The following is a 27,834-nucleotide window of genomic DNA, read 5'->3' as shown; positions in this document are numbered from 1 at the left end:
GCCATGGGAGCCTGCCCTCCCATGTGTTTTCCTTTCTCAGAGTCCGAAGGAGGCTCCGGGGCCGCAGCTCACCCGCGGGGGATTCTGCACACCAGCACTCGGCTGTGTCTTCCCCATTTCTTATGAGCATCGATAAGTCAGTCCCCTTCGATGGTTTAATCCTCCAGCCAGTTTACAGAGAGCTTTCTGTGTGCTTGGAACTTTATAAAGTGCATCCCTCTTCTCAGCAACCCTGGGAAGATAGTGCAAGCCCCGTTCTCCCACTGGGGAAGCTATGGTTCAGAGAGACGATGCCGCCTGCCCAGGGTTAGAGAGCAAGAGAGTGCTGGAGCCAAAGGCTGTTTGGCTCCAAAGCTTACACTCTTTTCACTCAACTCTGTGGCTGCCACGTGCTGGCATGGATGCTGGGGGTATACAAGGACAGGAGTCAGAGCCTGCCCTCAAGACATTTGTGGCTATGAGTGTAGGGGAGGCAGGCAGGGTGCTGGAGGATGGAGACACATGCGCCAGGCACAGGGTGATGTGGGAGCAGAGGGGCACCTGAGCCATGCGGGGGGGCAGGCCAGGAGAAGGTGACAGGGCATGGGAGGTGGGCTAGGACAGGAGACAGGCTGCAGAAGACATGAGGGTGAAACTGCAGGCGGGGGCTCAGTGGGCCTGGCCAGAGAAGGGGTGAAGGGAGTGTGGGGGCAGACATGGGAACCGGGCTTGGCTGCAGAAAGGATGAAGGGAGTGGGGACAGATGGGAACTGGGCTTGGCTGCACAGGGGAAAGCAGCCTCGCTGTCAGGACACATGGCTGGATCACATCATGTTCATCCAGGAGTGCACCACGGCCTGTCTCATCTGTAACAGATAAGGTCATTGGCTTAGTGAGTGCTTTTGCTTTTCTTTTTTTTTTTTTTTTTTTTTGAGACGGAGTCTCGCTATGTCGCCCAGGGTGGAGTGCAGTGGCCGGATCTCAGCTCACTGCAAGCTCCGCCTCCCGGGTTTTTACGCCATTCTCCTGCCTCAGCCTCCCGAGTAGCCGGGACTACAGGCGCCCACCACCTCGCCCGGCTAGTTTTTTGTATTTTTTTAGTAGAGACGGGGTTTCACCGTGTTAGCCAGGATGGTCTCGAACTCCTGACCTTGTGATCCGCCCATCTCGGCCTCCCAAAGTGCTGGGATTACAGGCTTGAGCCACCGCGCCCGGCCGCTTTTGCTTTTCTTAATGAATTAGAGCAAGAATGAATGAATGAATGAATGGGAACATTCAAGGTTATCCCTATGATAACGTGGCTGTCACTCCGGATGACGCTTTGGTGCTGGGAGGCCCGCAACTCCAGACAATCTGACGTTATCTCTGGCTCCTGGTGAATCTCACGTTCCATCGTTGGAGAGGGGACACCTGAGGTGGGGGATGGGCTGAGTGGTCAGGCTGATGGACATTGTTGGGCTTTGCTGTGGGACGGACCTTCACACTTACCCACACCACTGCAGGGCTGTTCCTGCCAGCCTGGGGGAGCCGGGTGAGAGTAAGAAGGGTGGGTCTACCTTGCGCTGCAGAAAGCAGCTCTGAGTTTCCTGGAAGCCCTGGGGAAAAGGGAAAGCCCAGAAGTTGTCACTGGGGGGCATGGTTCTAGGTGAGACCCCCTCCTCGTGGCCGTCTGGAATGGCCTGGCTGAGCTCCAGCTCATTTGTGCACGGACCCTATCCATTCTGGAATGTTTCTGGAAGTTTCTCCTCCTCCCCTGCTGAGATCGGGATGGAGCATCTGAAGGCCGCATAGTCTAGAAGTGCTTACAGTGGTGGATGACCGACAGGGTGGTTTAGCAAGGTGCCGCCTCACCGAGCAGACAGCAGCCTCCCTCCGGGCCACCCCGAGGGCCCGGCCTGGAAGAAGAATGCGCTCAGGCAGAGCACCCACAGTTGTATGTGCGGAAACGGAAATGCTGCCAAGCCCAGTGGGATTTACCCTCTAGGGTCTGGAAAGCCATTAGGAAGGAAAAGTGGTGCTTCTTAAAGCCCAGTTTTGTAACGTCCTGCCGAGAGGTGACCTTCTGCCCAGCAACTGAGGCTGTCGGTGCTAATGCTTTCTGGCGTTTGAGTCCTTTAGACTGAGGGCCAAGTATGTGGGCACCTGGCACCCGGCTGCTCCTCCCTCGGGGCACAATGGGGTTGTCTCCCTTCCATGAGCTGAGGGGCTGGGAGGGTGCCCATTGGGGCTGTAGCCTGGGGTGGGGCATGGGGCACAAGGGCCTACGCGCCCAGCTCATTTGGGCTGTGGTCTGGCTCTGAGGGTGCGGGCCCGCTGCTTGGTGCGTGACCCTTTCATCTGCCCTTTTTGTGAGTGGGAGATAAGATGGCCAGACTGCTGTTCCTCCTGAACCTGTGCTCTCTGCTTTGCCAGTCCTGTCCTCACCAGTCTTCTCACAGGTCCCCGTTTCTGTAGAAGAGGGGGTCTTGTGGTAGGTCAAGGGCAGAAACCATCACCAGCCTTGGTTTCCTCATCTGTAGCTTGAGGCTTATGTCCTGGCTCCTGCCCCTTTGCTCCCAAGATTAAAGGAGAAAACACAGATGTGGGTCACAGAAGCTGGTTTAGAATTGGTGGTTTTTAGGCTGGGTACGGTGGCTCACGCCTGTAATCCCAGCACTTTGGGAGGCCAAGGCGGGCGGATCACCCAAGGTCAGGAGTTCGAGACCAGCCTGGCCAACATGGTGAAACCCCATCTGTACTAAAAATACAAAAAATTAGCCGGGTGTGGTGGTGGGCACCTGTCATCCCAGCTACTCAGGAGACTGAGGCAGGAGAATCACTTGAACCTAGGAGGTGGAGGTTGCAGTGAGCTGAGATCGCGCCACTGTACTCCAGCCTGGGCGAGAGACTCTTACTTGACTCAGCTCGAGAAACTCTTACTTGACTCAGCTCGTTGCATTTTGAGCCCCCTCCCTGTTTGCAGTCTCTCCTCTGGAAAGAGTGGTGTCGGCTGTTCCCTGACCTGCTGGGCTGGGCGGGCCGGCAGCGTGGCCCTGCCTCTGTCAGCAGGGGCTTTCTTGCCCGCTGGACTGTGAAGGCAGGGACCCGGCTGGACAGGGGCGGCATCGGCATCTCCATCGTGTGACTGGAGCAGGGATCATGTGTGCTTGGATCTCAGGGCTGAGCCGCAGCCCTGTCCCAGTTGGATTCAGACAGGGGAGGATTCAGGCCTTTCTTCTAGGAAGGAGTGGGGTGTGGGCTCCCAGCTGGGGCCTGGTGGGGCTTTCAGTACTGGTTTGCAGAGTGACTAAGGGATGTTAGTCACTAGCATCACCCCAGCCTGATGCTGTTGTTAGAAGGACGTGCATGTCCTGGTGGTGCACCTGGGAGGGGCCCGCCGCCCGTTGAGTGGTGAGCCACCTTCAGCTTGTTCTCTTCCCTGCACAGTGGATGCGGATGTCCTCCTGGAGGCCTGCTGTGCAGATGGACAGCGAATGGCCACTAATCAGAAGGACTGCTCGCTGCCATATGCCACGGAATCCAAAGAATGCAGGTACGTTTGCCAGTGGCCACTGTTTGACTGGAACAGTGTTCCTTTAGAGGAAAGTGGGGGAGGAAAGGACAGTGTGTGCCAGACCTCTCGGGAGAGGTTGGACACCAGGCCCGGATCCATCCAGGCTGGATGGATTTAAAAAAAGGGGGGACAGTTGTAGGGGAGCAGAGGAGATGATGTGACTAAAGAGCCTTGCGAACGGAAACACGGACCACCTACAGACCCCCAGAATGCCGGGGAGCCGGCACAGAGTGGAGCGTTTCACCAGCCGGTTTTTCACCTTCCGCACTAACCAACATCTGGATCGACTGTTTTTAGTCTTCTCTCCCTACATTGACTCCAGCTCTCTGAAAATTCTGAGACCATGTAAGCTTAGAATAAATGATGAGAGGCCGGGCACGGTGGCTCACGCCTGTAATCCCAGCACTTTGGGAGGCCGAGGTGGGTGGACCACCTGAGGTCGGGAGTTCGAGACCAGCCTGGCCAACACGGTGAAACCCCGTCTCTACTAAAAATACAAAAAAAATTAGACAGGCGTGGGTGGTGGGTGCCTGTAATCCCAGCTACTTGGAAGGCCGAGGCCAGAGACTCGCCTGGGAGGCGGAGGTTGCAGTGAGCTAAGATTGCTCCACTGCACTTCAGGCTGGGCAACAAGAGCGAAACTCTATTTCAAAAAAAAAAAAAAAAAAGAATAAATGATGAGATTAGGTCATGCTGGTCATCATCATAAAAATAATAGTGAAAACCCCAGCAAGCGTCTGGAGCACCTGCTTTATGTGGAGCCTTTGATGTACATGATCTCATTGAACTTTGTTATGAACCCCATTTGACAGAGCAGGAGACCAGGCTTTCCCCAGGTGTCCAGCTGGTAAGCAATGATGTGAGGATCTGAACTCGGGGTACGCGCCTGGGAGGCGAGGCTGTGGAAGCAGCCGGCATTTGCCATCCATTTGTTTTCTCTGCCTCAAGTCCGAGTCTAAGCAGCCGTGATGCTTGGAGCCAGGGGCGCGGGCTGGAGAGCTGTCACGGGAAGAATGCACGGGGACGGCTCGCCGGCCTCATCCCGGAGATTTGCGTTTGTGCTTCGGTGTGTGTGGGCTGCTGCCTTCCCGCGTGATGAAGAACGTAGATCCTGATGAAGGAAATTCTTGAAAAGTCGAAAGCATTATAGAGCAAACAAAGGAAAATAGGAAACTCGCGTGGCTTGAATTGACTGGGAGACCATGCAGTCGGGATTTATGGGACATCTGATGAGTGGGAGCCGTGATCCTGGCGTGCAGCGGGTGCAGGAAGTGCTGGAAGTGTCGTAGGGGCCGCTGGCCTTTCTGCAGTGAGGCTGGGTGATGAGCACTGAGCATTCTGTGTACCATCTGCACGGACAGCAGCCAGCCTGACCCTGGGAAGGACAAGGGCTGGGGAGGTGGACCAACCTGGGTGGGTTTCTGGCTGGGTGACCTGAGCCAGCTCAGAGGCACCATGATACCTCCTTTTCGGGGTTGTTATAATGATCAGAGATCGCCTGGGCGCGGTGGCTCAGCCCTGTAATCCCATCTCTTTGGGAGACCAAAACGGGTGGATCACCTGATGTCAGGAATTCCACACCAGCCTGACCAACGTGGTGACACCCCGTCTCTACTAAAAATTCAAAAATCAGCTGGGCGTGGTGGCGAGCGCCTGTAATCCCAGCTACTCGGGATGCTGAGGCAGGAGAATCACTTGAACCCGGGAGGCGGAGGTTGCAGTGAGCTAAGACCGTTCGTTGTACTCCAGCCTGGGTGACAAGAGTGAGATTCCGTGCCCCCACCACCAAAAGAAAAAAATCAGAGATCGTCTATGAAACCAGCACCACAAAGCCAGACCGCGGCGGTGTATTGGTTTTCCAGGACTGCCAGAGCAGAGTACAAGAGGCAGAGCGGCTCAACCGCTGGGTCCTCGTAGTTCCGGAGGCCAGAAGCCTGAGACCGAGGTGTCGGCAGGGTGGGTTCCTTCTGAGGCCCTTCTGGGCCTGTAGATGTCCTCTTCTCCGTTTGTCCTCATACGGCCCTCCCTCTGTGTGTGTCTGTGTCCTACTCACCGCTTCCTCGAAGGACACCAGTCCTATTGGTTTAGAGCCTGCCCTAACGACCTCATTTAACTGTATCACCCATTTAAAGTCCCTGTCTCCAAATAGAGTCACATTCTGAGATACTGGGGGTTAGGACTTCACCAGATGGATTTGGGAAGACACAGTTTAGCCCATAATAGGGAGCCACTGTTACTAATACTTACTGAAATAAAAGAAAATGAGGCATCAGCCCGTGTAACCCCTCTATGTGCAGACAGAGAAACTGAGGCCACAGATTCAGCAACTCTCTGGGCCTTGCTTGTGAATGGGGATTTTAGTTACTATCAAATGTATTCTGACTTTTACTCACCAATGTCTTTGATAAATTTGGGAGTTATCTTTTTTCTTTTTTGTGTGAAACAGAGTCTTTCTCTGTCACCCAGGCTGGAGTGCAGTATGTCGATCTTGGCTCACTGCAACCTCCGCCTCCTGGGTTCAAGCCATTCTCCTGCCTCAGCCCCTCGAGTATCTGAGATTACAGGCACGCACTACCACACCAGGCTAATTTTTGTATTTTTAATAGAAACAGAGTTTCACCATGTTGGCCAGGCTGGTCTCAAACTCCTGACCTCAGGTGATCCTCCTGCCTCAGCCTCCTAAAGTGCTGGGATTATGGGAGTGAGCCACCGTACCCGGCCAATTTTGGGGTTATCTTTAATCTCCTTTGGGTCCCAGAGGACAAACACATTGCCTTCTTGTAAATTTTAAACATTCATTAGATTTCCTGAAATGTAAGAAATACCATCAGAATGGCTGAGAGGGCATTCCTTCTCTCTTTAAGTGCGCGTGCAAGTCCAGACTCCTGGGTATCGTGAGTTTCCATATGACAGTGTCCCTGAAATGTGGCTTAATGCCTGGGACACCACTCAAAGGTCACCGGATGCAAGTGACTGGCCCTTTGACTCATCCAGTGGACACACAGACCAGGGGCCACATACTGTCCTAGGCTGCCCCTCCAGTGAGCCACTGAGCCACCCTGCTCTGCCTACGTCACTGCCCTGTGGCCCCAGGTGCTGTCTGCTGCCCTCCAGCCCTTCCTGCGTGCTTCCCCTTTACCCTGTTCTCATTGGGGTCCAAACCTCATGCAGCCTGTGCCAATCAGAGGCCGCGCCTGGACTCCAGCTCACAGTGAGACGAAGCCCACGTAAGGGTTCAGCAGGCAGGCACTGATGTGACTGTGGGGGTCCCCAGGTGAGCAGGACCCTGCCCCAGCCTCCCCAACCCGGGGAGGTCAGAGCTCCTATCTGGGTGAGGCAAGGGCTCTGGGTGCAGGGCGTGGCCAGCAGTGCAGTGATGCTCATGAAGGGACTTTCTAATGAGTTTTGTACAGATTATCATTTTTAGTGAAGGCAGGGAAGGGATAGGGCAGATCAGGAATCAAATCTGATTTACAAGAATCCTCTTAATAGTGATATTTAAAAGATGCAAGAAACAGGGGTCACTGACACCTGGTTTGCCTGTTGTGTTAGCCAGTTCCTTTTTTTTTTTTTTTTGAGATGGAGTCTGGGCGTGTCGCCCAGGCTGGAGTGCGGTGGCGCAATCTCAGCTTCCTGCAACCTCCGCCTCCTGGGTTCAAGCGATCCTCCTGCCTCAGCCTCCCGAGTAGCTGGGATTACAGGCGCCCGCCACCACACCTGGCTGATTTTGGTATTTTTAGTAGAGACGGGGTTTCACCATGTTGGCCAGGCTGGTCTCGAACTCCTGACCTCAAGTGATCTGATGCCTCGGCCTCCCAAAGTGCTGAGATTACAAGTGTGAGCCACTGCGCCCAGCCGAGTTCTCTTCTTTTGAAGTGGCGTCCTGTGAGGCTCACCAGCTGAAGTAAAATCAGTTTTTGTTCATTTGACAAAGCTGTATCGGCTCTTGATGCTCAGGAAGAGGCAGGATGAAAGCCAGGGGCAGGAGAGCCCAGGCCAGCCCTCCTGGGCAAGAGTCGAGGGTGTGAGGCCCTGAGGGTCCGCGGGGCCCAAAGGAGGGGGTGTCAGCTCCCCGAGTGGGTGAGAGGCTCAGAGAGGACTGCAGGGAGAGGCCGACCTCTCTGCAGCCATGGGCTCTGGCCAAGCAGGGGTTAAGCAGCCTGCAGCTTCAACAAGGACACGTTTGCGCTGGTCAGAAGATGGCAGCTTTGATGTTTTCCCATCATGTATCATCTTGACTCTAGGTCTCCACCAAGGCCCGACATTCCTTGGGATCCAGATCTAAATCCACCTAAAACCTTGGATTAGGTTAAACCCACATGCCCTTCAGCGTCTTTTGGAGGAATTTGAACACACCCAATGAAACCTAAAGCAGGTCCCAAGCTGACATTTTCCAGCCCAGCATTTCTCTAACCCCTTCTTTATCTTGCAAATCTCACTGAGGGCCTGCTAGGTGCCAGGCTCCGTTCTGGTGAGTGGGGATAAATCGGTGAACAAAATATGCAAAGTCCCCTGACCTCGTGTAGGTGGCATTCTACAGGGGATGTCGAATGCAAAGGAAGTCATAAGCCAGTTTGATGGTTTGCGGGAAGGCAGGGTGTGCCGTGAGGGAAACAGGGAGGGATGGGGCTTCTGCATGGCGGGTTTACAATTTTAGAGCTGTGGGGTTGGCCTCACTGTGCCAGGACCTGAATGGGGCAAGGGAGTGGGCAGTTTGGAAAGTGGGAAGAGCATCCCAGGCTGAGGGAACGGCCCAGAGGAGAGGGTGTGCAGGTGCTGGGCAGCACAGCAAGGGGATCGGGGTGGCTGGAGTGGAGCCAGCAAGAGCCAGTCCCAAGGAGAAAGCACCAGATACAAGGGTAACCAGGTGGCTGAGGGGGCCGTGAGATAGAGGCCAGGGGGATTGGGGGTGAGCCTGAGGCAGCTAGACACCCTGAGGTGCCTGGGACACTTGATTGCTTCCACCTTTTGGGTGTTGTAAATAATATTGCTGTGAGGCCGGGCGCAGTGGCTCACGCCTACAATCCCAGCACTTTGGGAGGCTGGGGTGGGCAGATCACTTGAGGTCAGGAGTTTGAGACCATCCTGGCCAACATGGCAATATCTCATCTCTACTAAAAATATAAAAAGTGAGCTGGGCATGGTGGTGGGCACCTGTAATCCCAGCTGCTCGTGAGGCTGAGGCAGGAGAATCACTAGAACCCAGTAAGCGGAGGTTGCAGTGAGCCCAGATTGCAACATTGCACTCCAGCCTGGGCGACAAAGCAAGACTCCATCTCAAAACAAAACAAAACAAAACACAACAACAAACTGCTGTGAACATGGGTGTGCAAGTATCGGTTTGAAACCCTGCTTCAGTTCTTTGGATATATACCCAGAAATGGAATTGCTGGGTCCTATGATTATTCTATTTTTAATTTTGTGAGGAACTGTGCCTCACGGCATCTGCCCCTTTTCCATTCCCACCAGCAATGCGCACGGGTTCCAATGTCTCCACATCCTCACCAACACTTGTGATTTTCTGGCCAGCCAAGATTTTTTGAATGGATGCATGCACGTCTAGTGGCTCGCTCTGGCAGTTTCGTGAAATGCCTGTTATTTGCAAATCCACCGAAAGCATGAGTGAAACGTGGGCTAGCTCAGCTGGGTAATTCCATCCCGGAGCCTAAAGGCAGTTTTGGAGACGCATGGGCAGCCGGGTGCAGACCTCCAGTCCCCCAGGGAAGGTTGGGGGAAGGTGCGCTGGCAGCTGCCATTTTTGTGCAGAGGTGACCTGGTTGGCAGTGCAGGGAAGCTGGGGAGGCCCCCACCCTCTCTCCTGGAGGCACGGGTTGGGTGACTCTCCGGTGACACAGTCCTCTTCTGCTCATTGCCTTTGGAGCCCACCCACACCAGCCCCTAACTGTCACAGCCTTGTGGTTGTGTCAGAGAAGCTGATTTTGGCAGGTCGAGGACCTCTCCCCAGAGCCCCGGCACGGCTGGGAGGCGTGGGCTGTGCAGCCAGGTGCCATTGCAGCCCCCATCCCTCCCTCTGGGGCCTTGGGCAGGCTACCCCACAGGACTCTCAGAAGCTGTTTGCTCTGAGCCTGGAATATGGATGAGCACTGAGAAGAGTTCGACCTGATAAAGGGATGGAAGGTCAGGCCCAGAGTCAGCCCCCCGCCGCTTTTTGGTTTTCAAATCAGCAGGAACATTTTGCGGGTGAAGCCTAGTGCTCAGAGGAGTGACATGGCCGCTCTGGAGACAAAACTGGGCCTCCTGACTCTGACTCCAGACACCATGCTGCATTCTGTCTTTCTTTTTTTTAAAAAAGAGGCCAGGCACGGTGGCTTACCCCTGTAATCCCAACACTTTGGGAGGCTGAGGTGGGTAAATCACCTGAGGTCAGGAGTTCCAGACCAGCCTGGCCAACATAGTGAAACCCCGTCTCTACAAAAATACAAAAATTAGCCAGGTGTGGTGGCACATGCCTGTAGTCCCAGCTACTGGGGAGGCTGAGGCAGGAGAATCACTTGAACCTGAGAGGCAGAGGCTGCAGTGAGCCGAGATCACACTACTACACTCCAGCCTGGGCGACAGAGCAAGACTCCATCTCAAAAAAACAAGTGAGAAAGAAAGAAAAAAACAGGGTCTTACCATGTTGCCCAGACTGGTCCCAAACTCCTGGGCTCAATTGGTCTTCCCGCCTCATCTTGTCAATGCGCTGGCATTACAGGTGTGAACCACTGTGCCTGGCCCAGCCTTTCTAACTAAATGCTAATTGAACTCCTTCTGTGTGACACTGGGGCGCTGTGTGTTTCTCTCTGTGTCTGTGGGAGCAGGGAAGGGGAGGCTCAAAGGTGAGAGCACCCCCACCCCCGAGGACCTCGTACCCTGGGTCCCCTGCCCACAGAGCCTTGGCCCAGCCCACCCCTCCCCCACAGGATGGTACAGGAGCAGTGCTGCCACAGCCAGCTGGAGGAGCTGCACTGTGCCACGGGCATCAGGCTGGCCAACGAGCAGGACCACTGTGCCGCGCCCCGTGGTGACAACGCTAGCCTGGAGGCCACGTTTGTGAAGGTGAGAGCCAAAGACCGTGTGGGGTCGCTGCCTGTCCTCACTAGTCGGCAGACCCAGGCCCTCCCAGCCGAGCGACACTGTCCGTCAGCGCTCCCTGCCTCAGGCCACCTTTCTTTGTGAGCAGCTGGGTGTAGGGGCAGGAGGGAGGTGGAAAACCCCAGTATTTCTCCCCCTCCCCTGTAGCCGTAAACCCCGGTGGACACCTGGGCCGAGCCTCCCACGAGGCGGTGGGGGTGAAGTGATCTGGCCTTGCCCTGAGAACTGCCTGTCTCCAGGCTTTGGGCAGACGCGGAAGTCAAAGCAGGGCTTCTCTTGGGCTTTCAGAATCATCTTCTCAGTTCGGGGTAGGCACCCTCACCTACCCAGGAGGCTCTCAGGCTTCTCTACCCACAGACTAGTCAGGGTCCAGAGGTAAAAATGGGCCCTCACTAAGACCTCTGATAAGATCTGACCTCTATAACCACCCTAGAAGAGGAAACTGAGGTTCAGAGAGGCCCATCCTCCAAAATGGCCTCTCTGCAGTCCTGTCAGGGACCCAGACGGGATCCTACCCTGAAGGTAAGCTGTGAATAAATGGCAGAGTCCTCTTCCCTGAGTGCTCCTAGGACCCTACGAGCTAGCAGGTCACTCAGGACGGTCACTCAGGACCGCTATGGCCATGGAAGGGCTGCGTTTTTGCAAGAGGTGGAAAGGAGTGTGATCGCACCCCCGGTCTGAACACTGGCAGTAAACCCGAGGTGTCCAGACCATCCCTCCCTCACCACCCCGCCAGCAAGGAAAACAAACCCCGCCAGGAGGAACTTGGGCCTGGAGGAGCTCGGGTTGGGAAGCTGGGCTCCTGTTGGAGGCGCCAGATGACGAAAATACATTCCCTGGAAGAAGCTTCCCGTTCCTGCTTAGGAAGGTGTTGGAATCATTTTAAGAAACAAGAATCTGAATGAAGTCTGGATTCCAGGAGGGGGTGTGGGAGCTCCTTTGTGGGGATTCTCCACATAGACGGGGCTGTGGAGGGCCTCTGTGTGGAGGAATTGGGGGTCCCAAGCCCCCTGCCCACCTTGGCCTGTGTGGGCTTTCACAGGGCAGGGCTCTGGCCCAGGAGGGAGCTGGGTGGGGTGAGGGTGGGAGTGCCTGGGAACCAGGACTTTGGACGTTTAATGACTGCCCCCACCCCCGGCACCCAATGCAAGGCTGGGCCTTGCGGATGCCGTCTGTCCGGCGCACAGCTGTGCCCATGTCCCCAGACTTGAGAGGTGTGTAAAAAGCACAGAACATTCTAGCAGCAGTGGGAACAGATCGCTTTGACAGATGAGCGATTTGTGTTTCCGGGAAGGATTACTCACACCCCAAAAGATGGACGAGGTAACGGATGCTCCCTACACTTTCTGGCAGCAGAGGGCGTAGGATACGCGGCCTGGAAGACCCGTCAACGCCACGTAACTGAGGCAGACACCTCCCGGCTCCTGCTGGGGACTGTTTGGAAAGTTCTGTGCTCCTTCTTAGGATAACCACTTAATAAAGACTGAAGCAGGGCTTTTCATGTGTCAGGGCAAATGTTGCTTCTGGGACTCAGGTGTGAGGCCACAGGGACTTGGAAGTAACTATGGGGACCTGGGTCCGGGTGGCAGAGAGCCACCCTGTCCTTGGACCTTGCTTGATGACTCGTCTTGAAGTTCCTGTGCTTTCAAATGCACGGTACGATTCCTGCTGCCTGAACCCCCCTAACTCAAAAACGGAGAGGCAAGATGCATGCGTGTCATTCTTCCGGGCATGGTAGAGAAACCTCAGACCATGCAAAGGGAACAGAACTTTGGAGCTGGTGCACGGTGCTATAAGAAGCTCCCTCCTCCTGGAGGTGTGTGAGCAGAGCCAGGTGGTCGCTGGGCAGGGCAGGGATGTTGAGGGGTGCAATTGCGTGTTGGGGTGGGGAGGGGAGGTGGATGCCAGGCCCTTTAAGGTTCCTTTCAAAACTGGGGCCTAGATGGTTTGGGGTAGGGGGATCGGCTTGCTTTGCTGTTTGTTGCTGACATTTAGAAGTGGTATCTAAGCCAGACTTGGGTCACCACTCTCCAGGTTGTGTGGACAAGGGGCTCAGAGAGGCACCCCCTGAAGCCTCTCATGGGCCCCACTGGGCTGTCTGTCCCACTCCTCCATCTGGGATCTCCACCTGTGTTTGCAGAGGTGCTGCCATTGCTGTCTGCTGGGGAGGGCGGCCCAGGCCCAGGGCCAGAGCTGCGAGTACAGCCTCATGGTCGGCTACCAGTGTGGACAGGTCTTCCGGGCGTGCTGTGTCAAGAGCCAGGAGACTGGAGACTTGGATGTCAGGAGCCTCCAAGAAACAGGTAAGTTTCCCCCTTCCTTCCCTTGTGGGCAGTATATTAAGGTTCTCCAGGATATGTATATAGAACGAGATTAGAGAGAGAGAGAGATTTTAAGGACTTGGCTCATGTGATGGTGGGGTCTGGCAAGTCCAAAATCTGCAGGGCAGGCCTGCAGGCTGGAGCCCCAGAGAAGGAGGGGCCTTGCAGCTGGAGTTCAAAGGCAGTGTGCTGGCAGAATGCTGCCTTCCCCGGGGGAGGCCAGTCTGAAGGCCTTCTGCTGATTGGGTGAGGCCACCCACAGTATGAAGATGATCTGCTTTTCTCAGCATCAACAGACTTACATATTAATCTCTTCTGTTTTTTTGAGACAGAGTCTTGCTCTGTCACCCAGGCTGGAGTGCAGTGCAGTGGTGTGATCTCGGCTCGCTGCAATTCCACCTCCTGGGTTCAAGTGATTCTTGTGCCTAAGCCTCCCGAGTAGCTGGGATTACAGGTGTGCACCACCACGCCTGGCTAATTTTTGCATTTTTAGTAGGGGCGGGGTTTCACCATGTTGGCCAAGTTGATCTGGAACTCCTGACCTCAGGTGATCCACCTGCCTTGGCCTCGCAAAGTGCTAGGATTACAGGTGTGAGCCATTGTGCCGGGCCAATATTAATCTCTAAAAAATAGCTTCACAGCAGTGTCCAGGCTAGTGTTTGACTAAACAGTTGGGGACCATACCCCAGCCAAATTGACACTTAAAATGAACCATTACAGGTAACATGTGCATCCATGTCACCATTGCCTTAACCCCGCATGGACTGACTCCAGTTGTCAGAGACATTCATGTTTGTGACCTTATCTGAGAGCCGCCGTCCTGGAGTGACGCTGCTTGCGTGGAGTCCGGGATCAGACAAATGCGTGTTCCCATCCCAGTCCTAATGTGCACCTTGGTCCCCTTATCTGGAAAGTGGGGATAGTTGCAGTCCTACTTCATCAGATACTGGGAGGATGGAGTGTGAGATTAGGTATCAAGGGTTGAGTGCAGCACCTGGCCCCATAAGCGTCTGCCCTCACTATCTCCCCTTGTCCCTTCAGCTGCCTGGGGCAGCGTGGGTGGCTGGCCTTGCTCTCACTTTCTGGGTGAGGGTCTGATGCTCAAGATCACACGGCCAGCATGTGGAGGAGGGAGACCCTGGCCTTCCACCTCCCGGCCAGTGCCTTCTCCATCTGGAGCTGATGACGTATGAATGAGCAGCTGGGGGCCATCGCTGGCTAATAGCTGGCTATGCTCTGTCAAATCATAGACACTTACTCAGCAAAGGGGCATGTGACCCCAAGAGCAGCTTCAAGATCACTCTCAGCTGTGTGACCCCAGTTCTGTGTCCTCGCCCTGCATTTCTGTGTGGTTCAGTTATAGGGTTCAGGAGACTTCGTGGCTGTCCAGTAGTCTCTTACACTTACGCCATGGTTTCGTGCTGTAACAGAATTAACCTGGAAGAAGGCAGGACTCTGCCTGGGCCAAGCTTGCTGTGTGGTTTTCAGGCCATTCCCTCTTCTCTCTGAGTTTTCCCCCCACTCTCTTACGAAATAAAGAGGCGCAAGACGGGCACAGTGGCTCATGCCTATAATCCCAGCACTTTGGGAGGCCGAGGCAGGCGAATCACCTGAGGTCAGGAGTTCGAGACCAGCCTAACCAACATGGATAAACCCTGTCTCTACTAAAAATACAAAAATTAGCTGGGCGTGGTGGCGGGCACCTGTAATCCCTGCTACTTGGGAGGCTGAGGCAGGGAGAATTGCTTGAACCCGGGAGGTGGAGGTTGTAGTGAGCCAAGATGGCACCATTGCATTCCAGCCTGGGTGACAGAGCGAGACTCAGTCTCAAAAAAATAAAAAAATAAATACAATAAAATAAATAAAGCAATGGGGCGGTACCTGAAGGGGTGAAAGGGAAGAACTCTCAGACCTGTAGTCTCTAAGTCAAGCTGATGGCTGTAGGATCCCAGGTGACGCAGGGAAGCTTTCACTTCTCGTTCTTAGCTTTTCAAGTCTAGGCTGTAGGGTCCCGGGACACAGGGGACCCGGGTCACCTGGGACTCATCTTTCACTTCTTGTTCTTAGCTTTTCAAGTCCAGGGCCCCATGGATGCCACTGAGATGATTTCAGATGTCACAGTCATCAAGTGGGATTGGGGCCACATTCTGCCTCCTTCCTTTCCTTGGGTTTTGAAATCAGAGATGACATTTTCACTTTAAACAAACCCAAACTTTTCGTGCTAGAGGAGGATTTCTCCTGCGTCTCAGGGGCGGATTTTCACTGATTTATGTCTGCAGCGTGAGCAATCTCTGGGCTTTTCTGCAGCTCCAGATGTTTGCTTTATCTCTCCATCTTTTATCTGCTTCAGTCCTTGCCCCAGACTTTCCTCGCATGCTCCCTCCTCTGGGAGCGCTTCCTGTCTTCACAGCCGCACCTTCCTCCTACTGCTACCTGTGCCGTGGACCCACTGTTTGCTTCCTCGGGGCCATGCAGAAGGTCCCCAGACCGGTGCTGGCCTGCGACAAATAAGTACCGAAATGGAGAGTAACCCTTTACAAACACATAATAGCATTTGCTAGAATCAGTCAGGAGACACAAGTTTTTACTGCGTGCATCGCTTTAGACTTGGAGGGCGCGTGTTAATTGTTATAGCAAGGCTGTGACTGCATTTGCTGAGCTGGTCGAGTAATCTGGACTATGGCAACAGCACCCAGCATGAAGTCAATGATTACAGGCCTTTGTGTCTGTGCTCTTTCTGTTATAATTGATCCCTTTTTTTGGAAACGGAGTCTCGCTCTTGTCGGCCAGGCTGGAGTGCAATGGTGTGATCTTGACTTGCTGCAACCTCCAACTCCTGGGTTCAAGCGATTCTTCTGCCTGAGCCTCCTGAGTACCTGAGATTACAGGCACATGGCACCATACTCGGCTAATTTTTGTATTTTTAGACAGGGTTTCACCGGATTGGCCATGATGGTCTTGAACTCCTGACCTCAGGTGATCCGCCCGCCTTGGCGTCCCAAAGTGCTGGGATTACAGGCATGAGCCACCACGCCTGGCCTATAATGGATCAGAGATCAATTATACATTTACAAGTGTAATTCTATCTTAAAGAGGATAAAGTTAATACTTAGCTGTTTATGTAAGATGTTCAGATGGGCATTACTGCCTGATAGTGACAAGAAGAGAGAATGTTGGGAGTTTCTTTTAAGATAAGATAGGTGTTTGGATAAATGTTTGACTTGGTCTTTTTCCCCCTTAGATAAGATCACTGAGGTGCAGGAGGAACAAGAGGACCCATACCTGAATGACCGCTGCCGAGGTGAGACTCCAGCGTCTCCCATGAGTTGGTATTTAAACAAAACCCCAAGGGGCCGGCTAGGTGGCTCAGGCCTGTAATCCTAGTACTTTGGGAAGCCAAGGCAGGAGGAGGATCCCTTGAGCCCAGGAGGTTGAGGCTGCAGTGAGGTATGACTGCACCTTTGCACTCCAGCCGGGGCGACAGAGCTGGACCTTGTCTCAAAACAAACCAACCAACCAAAATAAAGCCAAGGAATCTCAATGCTGATCTCATTGGAAGTTGGAACCCAGGTTTTGCTTCGGTTTACCCTGCAAAGTGCCCTTTGGCTGGGAGCCAGCCGTGAGCCACTTCCGCCCTGAGGAGTCCTGGACTCCCAGCTCCTCCTTCCCTTCCCCCTTCCAGATCTGGGGCCGGCTGGGGAGGGGAAGGGTGGGCTTACCGAGGAGGGGCCCTGGTGAGGGCTGGTGTGGAAAGCCTGCACATTACCGAGTCCCCAGGCCTTGCGAAGGTGACAGGGGCCTCCCCCAGGCTCTCAGGGGAGAGGAGGGGGTAAGTGTTCCTTGCCTTTGTACCCCTGGAGCCCCAGCCACGGTTCTGTCACCATTGGTGATATTCATTTGCCTCACAAGGAGATGTTTGCACATTTAAGTAAGGGCCTTGCAGGTTTGTTTTTCATATGATAAAAGTGTTTTTCTTTCATGGAACATTCCGGCATGTCTAGACCTGCAGATCTGCCCCACAAGCTCTTTCAGTGGTTCGCCTTGTGGTGAGGGTGTTAATTAGGAGCCAGTTTAATCCCCAAATGATGCAGTCAGTGCACGTTGATAGTCGGTCCAGGGACCTGGTAGAGGGAGGAGGGGAGTGACCGAGAGCCCCAGCCAGCCTCAGGGCTATGGGAAGAGCTTTCTGGGGAGGGGAGAGCTGGTCTGCAAGGAGGAGGCAGGATTAACTGGGAAAATAACCCCGAAAGGGTCCTCAGGGAGACCTGAAACCGTGTAAAGGGCACGGACCCACTGTAGCGGGGCTCTGGGTGGCAGTGGTCCGGGGAAGGAGGTGGGGTTAGAGGGCCAGAGGGAGGGGCCCGAGAAGCAGGCAGACTGGCAGCAGTTAGAAGTGTGTCTTGTAGAATCTTTCCCTGGTCGAGGCTTATCCTGATGAGATTTGCACTCTGAGCATCACTCTGGCCGCCCTGTAGGAAGAACAGGTTGTGGGGTGCTACTGGGCTATGCAGGTAGGAGGCTGTGGCCACAGCCAGCTGGGCAGCTGCAGGAGTTCAGGCCATGGTAGTGGGCTTGGAGCAGCGAGACAGCTCGAGAGTTCAGTGAGGAGCAGGTACATGAGGCCTAGTTGGGGCCTGACCTTCCACGTGGAGCCCACACCCGCCATGTCCGTGGCCAGCGGTGAGCTCTTCTCTGCCTCGCCCCTTCCAGGTCTACCCCAGCCTACAAAGGGCACTCTGCACACCACCTGATTTTTCCAGATGGGGAGGTTGGGACCTGAAGCAGCAGCCCCTGCGGGGTGTCCAGAGCCAGATCCTGGGGGTCTCCTAGGAGAGCTGCAGGTGGGCTCCAGCCAGGTCAGCCTGCCTTCCTGGGTTCGTGTGCCCAGAAGGCGTTTTCTGTGACCCAGCCTGAACGGAGCTAGAAACCACGCAGTGCCTGGGGTGCGTCCAGCCCTGGCTCACACACGCTGTCCTTCCAGGAGGCGGGCCCTGCAAGCAGCAGTGCCGAGACACGGGTGATGAGGTGGTCTGCTCCTGCTTCGTGGGCTACCAGCTGCTCTCTGATGGTGTCTCCTGTGAAGGTAAATGTCTCTGTCTCAGGTGCCAGCAGGACTGGCAGGTCACTGTGCTTGGGAGCCTGTGCTGGAGAGCTGAACAGAGCCTGCCTTGTACAGCCCAGACCCCATTCAGGGGTGGAGAGCAGCCCAGGACTCGCTTTCTCGTACCCTGGAGTTTGCAGTGCAGAGGCCCCTGCCAAGACTCCCCTCCAAGGCAATATAAGCACCGGGGTTGGGAAAGAGGACGGATTTGGGGCCTAACCAGGTTCTGGTTCCAGGATCTGCTGAGTGGCCTTGGGCACATCCCTCAGTCTGTGAGATGGGGGAGATGGAGAAGATGCTGCCTCCACTTATGGGGTTCTTGAGGACCCCATAACTCCAGTCTCAGAAAAAGCAGTAGATAAGAAGGTTAGCCTGGGAGAGAAATCACTGCTTTCGGCTCCATGCGGTCCACAGCCTAGATGTGCACATGGTGGGCCTCAGCTCCCTGAGGGTGCAGGGAACCACTTCCACCGCGGCTTCGGCACATTCCTCCTGAGGATGTATCAGGATGGGTCGTTCTTGCTGGTCACCCCTGCCCTGCCTCGGTCTCTCCTAGATGTCAATGAATGCATCACGGGCAGCCACAGCTGCCGGCTTGGAGAATCCTGCATCAATACAGTGGGCTCTTTCCGCTGCCAGCGGGACAGCAGCTGCGGGACTGGCTATGAGCTCACCGAGGACAATAGCTGCAAAGGTACAGCACGCGCTCCGAGTCCACAGACCTGGTCTCCTGGGTGTAGATACGGTGCGGTGGGAAGGGCAGCTCTGGGGTCTGGGCTCCCGCAGTCCTGCGCTCTGTGTGGCTGCCTGGGCCACTGCCTGCTCATCTGCAGGAGGGAGATGGTTATACCCACCAGGGTGTCTGGACGGGTGGGATGGAAAGTGAAAGTGCTTGCCAGTAATGTTCAGAACACTGAAAAAGTTGACAGTAGTGCACCAGTACCGGTTAGTTCTGCTATTAGGAAAGATTTATGTTCTTACGGTGTGGAGTCAATGATGGCAGATTTGGGTTTCTAAAAAGGCTCAGTGCCTGATTATTTAAAATCAAGACCAGAGATGAATTTCAGGTTCTTACATGTACTTTCTTAAAAAAAAAAGAAAAGAAAAAAGCAAAAAACAAACGAACAAAAAACCCCACAACTGTTTTTGCACAACAGCTGCCTTCCATCCGAATCCAGGCTTCCTTGAAGTTCAAAGCATATCCCCTTCCACTGCGTAAACACATGGCATTTCTGGCTGCCAGCCCTCCCCGCCAAGCCTTAGGTGTTATTTGGCAGATGGGGAGGCTCTGATGAGGATCGTTTAGAACACAGTTTTTGCAGAGGGTTTCAAGCCTTTCAGAAGGACAAATCCCCTTGTGTAAAAGTGTCACTCACTGTATCATGAGAGTAACTTCAAAGCACACATCCCTTCTGACATCTGAGGGCCACAGAGCAAGTTCTGTCCTCCCCACCCCCGCACACCAGCTGGGTGGTTTGGACCCCAAGAGCCCAGTGGCCAAGCCAGCTGAGTATACACATGTGACCATTTGACAGCCATGAACTTCAAGGGAAGGGCAGCCCATCACATCCTGTCATGACCGTAACCCTTGTTAATATTTGGAATATTGTGAAGGCTTCAGAATGAATATGTTTATAGAGACTGTGTTTGTTGCCACTAAGATAATTGCTTTATGATCTAAACTAAACATACACTTAGCCTGAATGAATACTAATATATATATACCTGCCAGGAAAATGCCAGGGTGATTTATTATAACAGACAGTTTGCCTCATAAGAGCCTTGGGAAAGAAGTCAGCTTTTTAAGTCTTTAGCAACTGGAGCACGATTTGGCTCAGTGAAGTCCTTTTTGTGTATGATTTCCCTATTAGAATGTTTTGGGTTATAGTCTGAGTAATGAGTATTAGAAAAATCTTTCTTGTGATTTTAAAGTGTTGTAAGATGCTTCTGGCAGGACTCTTGCTAACAATTTCCTTTTTTTATGATGTACCAGATATTGACGAGTGTGAGAGTGGTATTCATAACTGCCTCCCCGATTTTATCTGTCAGAATACTCTGGGATCCTTCCGCTGCCGACCCAAGCTACAGTGCAAGAGTGGCTTTATACAAGATGCTCTAGGCAACTGTATTGGTAAGACGTGTGCTGCCAGGACTAGTGGGTTATTCCAGGAGGGGCCAGCGATCTAGCCTTGGGGCAGGCCTCTGGAATCTGAGGGGCCGCATGGTGTACGGAACAGGGGTTGGCAAACTTTTTGTGTAAAGGGCTGGACAGCAAATAGAGCAAATACCCTAGCCGTTGTGGGCCATATGGTCTCCGTCATGATACTCAACTCTGCTGTTATAGTCTAAAGCAGCCAAGGGCCATCTGTAAACAAATGGGTGTGGCTGTGTTCCAATAAAACTTTATTTACAAAAATAGGCAGCAGGCTGGGTTTGGCCCAAGGGCCACAGTTGGCTGATCTGGGTTTAGATGAAAGAGCTTGGGTTTTGGGGTTAGAGACATCTGGTTTTAAACAGAGTGACCCAAGAAAATGACTTCTTCTGAGCTTTAATTTTTTCCTCTATAAAATGGGAGTAATCATAGTATCTGGCTTATAGATTTGAGGCCAGGATTAGGCGAGTCCTTGCGAAGTACTGATACACAGGAAGCACTCGGCGAGTGGTGATTCCTTGCCACAGGCATTTAGCCTATTAAAAAATTGTTTTAAAAAATACTTGGCTGGGCACAGTGGGTCACACCTGTAATCCTAGCACTTTAGGAGGCCGAGGCAGGAGAATTGCTTGAGCCCAGGTGTTTGAGGCCAGCCTGGGCAATATGGTGAGATCCCATCTCTACAAAAGATTAGCTGGGTGTGGTGGCATACGCCTGTAGTCCCAGCTACTTGATAGGCTGAGGTGGGAGGATTCCTTGAGCAGGGAGGTCGAGGCTGCAGTGAGCTGTGATCGTGCTACTGCACTCCAGTCTGGGCAACAGAGCAAGACCCTGTCTCAAAAATAAAATAAAATATAAAAGTAAAAAATAGTCTGTGTTAGTATTTGAATCATAGAGACAGAAAGTAGAGGCCGGGCGCGGTGGCTCAAGCCTGTAATCCCAGCACTTTGGGAGGCCGAGACGGGCGGATCACGAGGTCAGGAGATCGAGACCATCCTGGCTAACATGGTGAAACCCCGTCTCTACTAAAAAATACAAAAAACTAGCCGGGCGCGGTGGCGGGCGCCTGTAGTCCCAGCTACTCGGGAGGCTGAGGCAGGAGAATGGCGTGAACCCGGGAGGCGGAGCTTGCAGTGAGCTGAGATCCGGCCACTGCACTCCAGCATGGGCGGCAGAGCGAGACTCCGTCTCAAAAAAAAAAAAAAAAAAAAAAAGAAAGTAGAATGGAAGGTGTCAGCGGCTGGGCAGTGAGTGTTTCATGGGTGCAGTTTCAGTTTGAGAAAAATGAAAAAGTTCTGGAGATGGATGGGGGAGATGGTGGCACAACAGTGTGAATGCACTGATGCCCCTGAATCGTCTACTTAAAAGGGTTACGATGGCATGTAAAATTTGTAGTTCACATGTAGTTCATTTGGTAAACATGTAGTTTACCACAATAAGAAAAGCAACTCTGGCCGGGCACGGTGGCTCACACTTGCAATCCCAGCACTTTGGGAGGCTGAGGCGGGCGGATCACCTGAGGTCAAGAGTTCAAGACCAGCCTGACCAACATAGTGAAACCCCGTCTCTACTAAAAATACAAAAATTAGCTGGGCGTAGTGGTGGGCGCCTGTAATCCCAGCTGCTTAGAAGGCTGAGGCAGGAGAATTGCTTGAACCCGGGAGGCGGAGGTTGCAGTGAGGTGAGATCACGCCACTGCACTCCAGCCTGGGTGACAGAGTGAGACTCCGTCTCAAAAAAAAAAAAAAAGAAACTCTGCTGATATCAGAGAAATCCTAATATGAAAAGAGAGACTGTCATGTGAACTCAGTGTTAATGCAGGAGGCCTGGGAAAGACCGCTTACGCTAGAGGAGCGGCATGGGGTGCGAGCGGGGAGCCGGCTGGCCTGGGTTTCTAGTTCTGGAAAGACGGGAGGTGACTCTTGCTTTCCCCTGCCGTTGTCAGGTTAACTGCCTGGCTAGGCCACTGCGGTCAGCGCCTAAGTCCCGCTCCACCGGCTTTCCCTCGGCCTCTGCTTGGCAGACGCTCCTGGGTCCTGCCTTTGAGGTCAGAGAGACTTTTTAGGAGAAAAGATGAGGAATCCCAGCTACAGATCACTAGTCAGAACCGCTCCATCTGGGGTGGCCACATCACCTCTTCCCTGCCCGGAGCAAGGGAGTGTAAATTTCTATCTTACTTCTATTTCAACTTTTTCTTTTTTTTTTTTTTTTTTTTTTTTTCTTTTTTTTTGAGACGGAGTCTCGCTCTGCCACCCAGGCTGGAGTGCAGTGGCCGGATCTCAGCTCACTGCAAGCTCCGCCTCCTGGGTTCACGCCATTCTCCTGCCTCAGCCTCCCGAGTAGCTGGGACTACAGGCGCCTGCCACCTCGCCTGGCTAGTTTTCTGTATTTTTTAGTAGAGACGGGGTTTCACCGTGTCGGCCAGGATGGTCTCGATCTCCTGACCTCGTGATCCGCCCGTCTCGGCCTCCCAAAGTGCTGGGATTACAGGCTTGAGCCACCGCGCCCGGCCACTCAACTTTTTCTTAGAGAAATCTGTATTGATTGTTTATTTGAAATAGTGGTTTGGACAGAGCGCTCTTCCCCCACTGCATTTTTTGAATCACCGAGATATTTAAAGACAAGTGGTTGTGGCTGGGCGCGGTGACTCATGCCTGTAATCCCAGCACTTTGGGAGGCCAAGGTGGGTGGATCACTTGAGGTCAGGAGTTTGATACCAGCCTGACCAATATGGTGAAACCCGTCTCTACTAAAAATATAAAAATTAGCCAGACGTGGTGGTGGGCGTCTTGTAATCCCAGCTACTCAGGAGGCTGAGGCAGGAGAATTGCTTGAATCCAGGAGGCGGAGGTTGCAGTGAGCTAGGATCGCGTCACTGCATTCCAGTCCACTGCACTGGACAACAGAGCAAGAATCTGTTTCACCAAAAAAAAAAAAAAAAAAAAAGACAAGTGGAATAGTGAGCCCTTAGGACAGGGGCCGTATCTGAAACCCGCCCCAGCCTTCCACTGTTACAGCTTCCCTGTCATTCCCTGGGGGAGACTTCTGAGCTGGGGGCTGTGGCTTGGCTGCCAGTTGGCCCCTTGCCAGTCCCCTGCCAGCAGGGAAGGATGGTTGTTTCTCAGTGCAGGGGGTGGTGAGTAGGGAAGCCATGGGCTCTCCAGGGCCAGCGGGGAGGATAGTCCTGCTCAGACTTGCAGCCTGCCCAAAGGGGGGTCCGGAGGAGGCTGGCGTGGACTGCAGACGGAAACCCTGACTCATGGCAAAATCAGCCCCGAGGCAGCGTTTGCAAGTCTCAACCTAGCCCTGACTTTCCTCTCTACAGGGTGCAGCACTGTGTAGGGGCTGAGGCTCGGGAGCCGTCCCCTCACTGTCCTTCCAGGACCGGCAAGCAGGCTGTGGGCTGAAGGCCAGCCTGGCAGCCCTGAGCTGTTCCTTGCCATCTCCCTGGGTCCTCAGTGACGGCATCAAAAGCCAAATGTTCATCTCCCTCAGGGTCCCCTCAGCGTGGGATGCCGGGATGGGGGTGGGGTTCCCCTTTTCATGTACTCTCAATCCTTGCAGTCAAGCTCAGGATTCGTTGTTTTAAAAGATCTCTGTTTATTTCAAAAATTATGTGCGTCTTGATGTACAAATCAGCAAACAAAACCAAACCTAAGTGTAGGAAGTAAACGCTCCTGCCCCGCGATCCTGCCTGCCTCTTGGCAGAGTCCGTGAGCACTTACGGGCTCTGTTCCCTGGACACTTTTTGTTTTGGTTTTTTTTTTTTTTTTTATGAAAATGGGACCCGACTGTTCTGTCACTTGCTTTTTTCCCCTCTTGACAGGGTACTTAGAAATCATTTCATGTCAACACCTTTATGTTAAAAAAACGACTCTTAAAAAACGTTTCTCTTAAAAAACGACTGCATCAGCAGAAATATTTCTTTCTAACGAGGAAATACGTCAAGATAGAAGATAGTTTCAGGCCGTCTGGGAGAGGGCTGAAAGGTTCTATGTCAGGTCCTGGTCCCCCAGCACGCACCCTGGGTCCTCTGCTCCCACACCTCTGCCCGTGGTACCCGCTCCCTCACCCAGGAATAGCACGGTCCATGGTGGGAAGCGCTGATTCCCTTGTGTAGCCAGAATCCATCTTCCTAGAGCTCCGAGAACCATCCTGGGATCCCAAGAGCCCCTCTGAGCCTCCTGCCTGTAGCAGAAGAGCTCTTCCTGCAGAGCTAGCACAAGGGGTGGGTCAGGGTTCCAGGAAGCAGAGGTCTCTGCCCCTATCATACATGGAGAATTTTCTAGGACCTTAAGGTTGGGTCACTGAGGGCTTTGAGACCAGCATGGCTTTGTTCGGTTTTCTTTGCTCTTTTTCTTCGAATCCTTTCCTGCTGCTGCTGTCTTCCTTTCTCTTCCTCCTCCTCCTCTCCCTCCTCCCCTCCCCTCCTTCCCTCCCCCTCCTCCTCTTCCTTCTTCTTTTTTTTTTTTTTTTTTGAGACAGTCTTGCTCTGTCACCCAGGCTGGCGTGCAGTAGCACAATCTTGGCTCACTGCAACCTCCTCTCTTCTGGGTTCAAGCGATTCTCCTGCCTCATCCTCCCAAGTAGCTGGGATTACAGGCGCCCACCAACATGCCTGGCTGATTTCTGTATTTTTAGTAGAGATGGGGTTTCGCCATGTTGGCCAGGTTGGTCTTGAGCTCTTGACCTCAGGTGATCCACCCCTCTGCCTCCCAAAGTGCTGGGATTACAGGCATAAGCCACCACCCCCGACCTCTTCCTTTCTTCTTGAGTGGGGAGGAGGGAATGGGCCAGGACTTCCCACATGCCCCGGCTGACCTGTGCCTGGGATGTCGGCATGTCCTGGGGCAGGAAGGGGTTCCGCTGAATCTAGGAAGCACGTAGGGAAGCAAGTGAACAGGGACCTTGGCAGCTTGGGCTTTTCCCATGTGAATCCCTGAGAGGGAAAGATCGGGCGCCATGTTCCCAAACTCAACCGATGTTTTACATTGATTTTCTCTCTGTTTATTCATTCCCATTCATTCATTCATTCATTCATTCATTCACTCATTCATTCATTGATAGCCAGGTCTTACCCCTGTGGAGCACACGATGTTCTGAGGGACACTGTTGTTCTGGGGAACAGAGTTTGGGGAATGCAGTCTGAGTGAGGAGCCTGCAGCACCTGGGGGAAGGCAGCCACCACTCTGCTAAACGCTGCATTTATTCATGTTACAGGGCAGGGGCCACCCAGCTGTTTCTCTAGAGGGGCTAGATGGTAAATAACAACTTCAGTCTCTGTAGCAACCACTCGACTCTGCCAGTTGCAGTGTAAAAGCAGCCCTGAGCAATGTGTAAGACAGTGGGCCTGGCTGCACGCTAATAAAACTTCATTTACAAAAGTAGGTGTAAGCCAGATTTGAACCAAGGGCCATCATTTGCTGGCCACTGATTGAAGGGAGCTGGAAAGCAGGAGATCCTGGTTCTAGACCTAGGTCCTGGTTGGCTCCTGACTCCACCCATTCAGTCTCTGGACCTTGGTTTCCTGTTTATAAAGCGCAGGCAGTAATGATAGTGATACCGGCATCACCTCACTTGCAGGCTGGCTGTGGTGCTCGAGAGCAGTAATGGATATAAAAGCTTTTGTAAACTGTAAATTGCTGCATGGTCAATGCGAAGACGGACTCATTTGACTGAGGAGGGTGGACTTGGCTGGCAGGGAGAGGGGTACAGCTGTCCTCCTTTCTGACTTATGCTCAGGGGTCTTCTACCATCACTCCCTCTCTTTGTCCCCCGGCCCCAGATGCTTTGTAAGTGTCTTAGCAAGGTTCTCCAAGGTGATGTTTAGACACTGAGGTCCTTTTCCACTCCCTCTCTCAAGAAGTGCAATCTGTGCATTCTTCCTCCGAATTTGAGCAGAAGGAGGGAATCCATGTGTGGCATGGTCCTCCTGGACCATTCACGGGTTCACACGTGCTCATTGTATGTCATCAAAGATAAATGCCCTACGGTCCTCATGTCAGAGGTATGTCCACTCAAGGAAGGAGATTGCCATGCAGTGAGCTCGGAGCCATGGCACCTCCCGGGTGGGCCTGGGTCAGCATAGGCCCTGTGAAGCCCAGTCATTAGGGGGGGCCTAGAGCCTCGCTGGGAGCCAGAGTTGCTGGCACCACGTGGACGATCACCTGTCTCCTTAACACCTTGCCCAGTGTGTGGAGTAGATGAATGCAGGAAAAGCCAGGCAGGCAGGTCCCGATTTGGCACAGCGAACGGTGGAGGTGCTGGAGATTTAGGGACAGGAAGAAGGCCCAGAGAGGTGGTGTTTGAGGCAGTGTGCAGTGATAGAATTTGGGAGCCAGTTGGGAGACGGCTGTGTGGTCCAGGGTGAGGGGGTTGAGCCCCTCCATTTGTGGTTTTGCAAAGAGGTGGGAAGGGGAATTTCTTTGGAGATCCAGTTTTTGGGTTCTGGGACACCCTCCAGGTTTAACCACGTTGTCTCTGTCTTTTCCCGCCGTAGATATCAATGAGTGTTTGAGTATCAGTGCCCCGTGCCCTACCGGGCATACATGCATCAATACGGAGGGCTCCTACACGTGCCAGAAGAACGTGCCCAACTGTGGCCGTGGCTACCATCTCAACGAGGAGGGAACTCGCTGTGTTGGTTGGTATTAAGAAGCCAAATCTGAAATCCACTTTCCTGTCTGCTTCCAGCACACACCCTCCCTTCTCTGGAAGCAGAAAGTTGATCCCCAAAGCAAAGCCGTTTCTATCAGCCCATCCATCCCATTGTCAATTCCCAAGCATGGGGCTTCATTGTCTTGCCTGGACTGGTGCAGTAGAACACCAGCCCATCTACTGCCTCAACCTTGTCCAGCTTGTCCTGAGCCCAAAGCTCTCTCACCCCGTCCTGTTTACAACTCCATCAGCTCCCCACTGGTGACAAAGGACAGATGCCTCTGCTTACTGTCCAGTCCCCTAGAGCTGGGCCAATTCCACATACCTTGTAATTCAGGCAGTGTGGGTCCTGCCACTCACCACACAAGCACTGTCCTTTCCTCTCTGTGTGGGTGTTTGCTCTTACGTCATTCCCTCTGCCCACCTGCTCCTACGTTCCTTTGGATCCAGGGCACCCAGCCTGCCTAGATCCTGCCAGAGAAGGAGCCTTCCTCACATAATCCCCAGGACACTTCTTCAGTGTCTCTCTGGGTTCCTGGCCTACCAGCCAGGTAGGGCTGCCTCTGGGTCAGCTGTCTCCACAGTCTGGGACTCGCACACATTAGGTGCTCTGTGAAGTCGAGTTGAAATGGAATGCCCGTTTCCATGTGCTCGTTTCTTGCTTTCCTTTCTGATCATCTTGGGGGGAAAAAACCCAAACTAAAGGTTTTCATCATGGCTTTCTTTCTCCTTTGCAAGACGTGGACGAGTGCGCACCACCTGCCGAGCCCTGTGGGAGGGGGCACCGCTGTGTGAACTCTCCCGGAAGTTTCCGCTGCGAGTGCAAGACGGGTTACTATTTTGACGGCATCAGCAGGATGTGTGTGGGTGCGTGGGGGGCCCACAGGCCTTGGGGGAACCCGGCCACGTGGCACCAGGGACACATTCTGTGGCATCTCGAGCGATGTGGTCTGATCCTCATCTCAGATAATCCCAA

At 53.5% G+C, this 27,834-nt stretch overlaps 1 protein-coding gene across 2 annotated transcripts in view; it reads left to right on the top strand.

Annotated features, from left to right (window-relative positions):
• The window catches only part of FBLN1 (fibulin 1), a 98,815-nt gene that overhangs the window by 12,756 nt on the left and 58,225 nt on the right, over nt 1-27,834 (top strand). For both annotated transcript variants that reach the window (XM_015150566.3, XM_015150567.3), the window contains exons 2-10: nt 3,406-3,511; nt 10,456-10,591; nt 12,768-12,930; nt 16,190-16,249; nt 17,930-18,031; nt 18,606-18,743; nt 20,043-20,180; nt 26,701-26,844; nt 27,597-27,725. In XM_015150566.3, coding sequence (XP_015006052.2) covers nt 3,406-3,511; nt 10,456-10,591; nt 12,768-12,930; nt 16,190-16,249; nt 17,930-18,031; nt 18,606-18,743; nt 20,043-20,180; nt 26,701-26,844; nt 27,597-27,725 — 1,116 coding nt within the window. The remainder of the gene's footprint in view (nt 1-3,405; nt 3,512-10,455; nt 10,592-12,767; nt 12,931-16,189; nt 16,250-17,929; nt 18,032-18,605; nt 18,744-20,042; nt 20,181-26,700; nt 26,845-27,596; nt 27,726-27,834) is intronic.

The sequence above is a fragment of the Macaca mulatta genome, chromosome 10, assembly GCF_049350105.2.
Source record: "Macaca mulatta isolate MMU2019108-1 chromosome 10, T2T-MMU8v2.0, whole genome shotgun sequence".
NCBI lineage: Eukaryota > Metazoa > Chordata > Mammalia > Primates > Cercopithecidae > Macaca > Macaca mulatta.
This window is presented reverse-complemented; position numbering and strand designations above follow the sequence as displayed.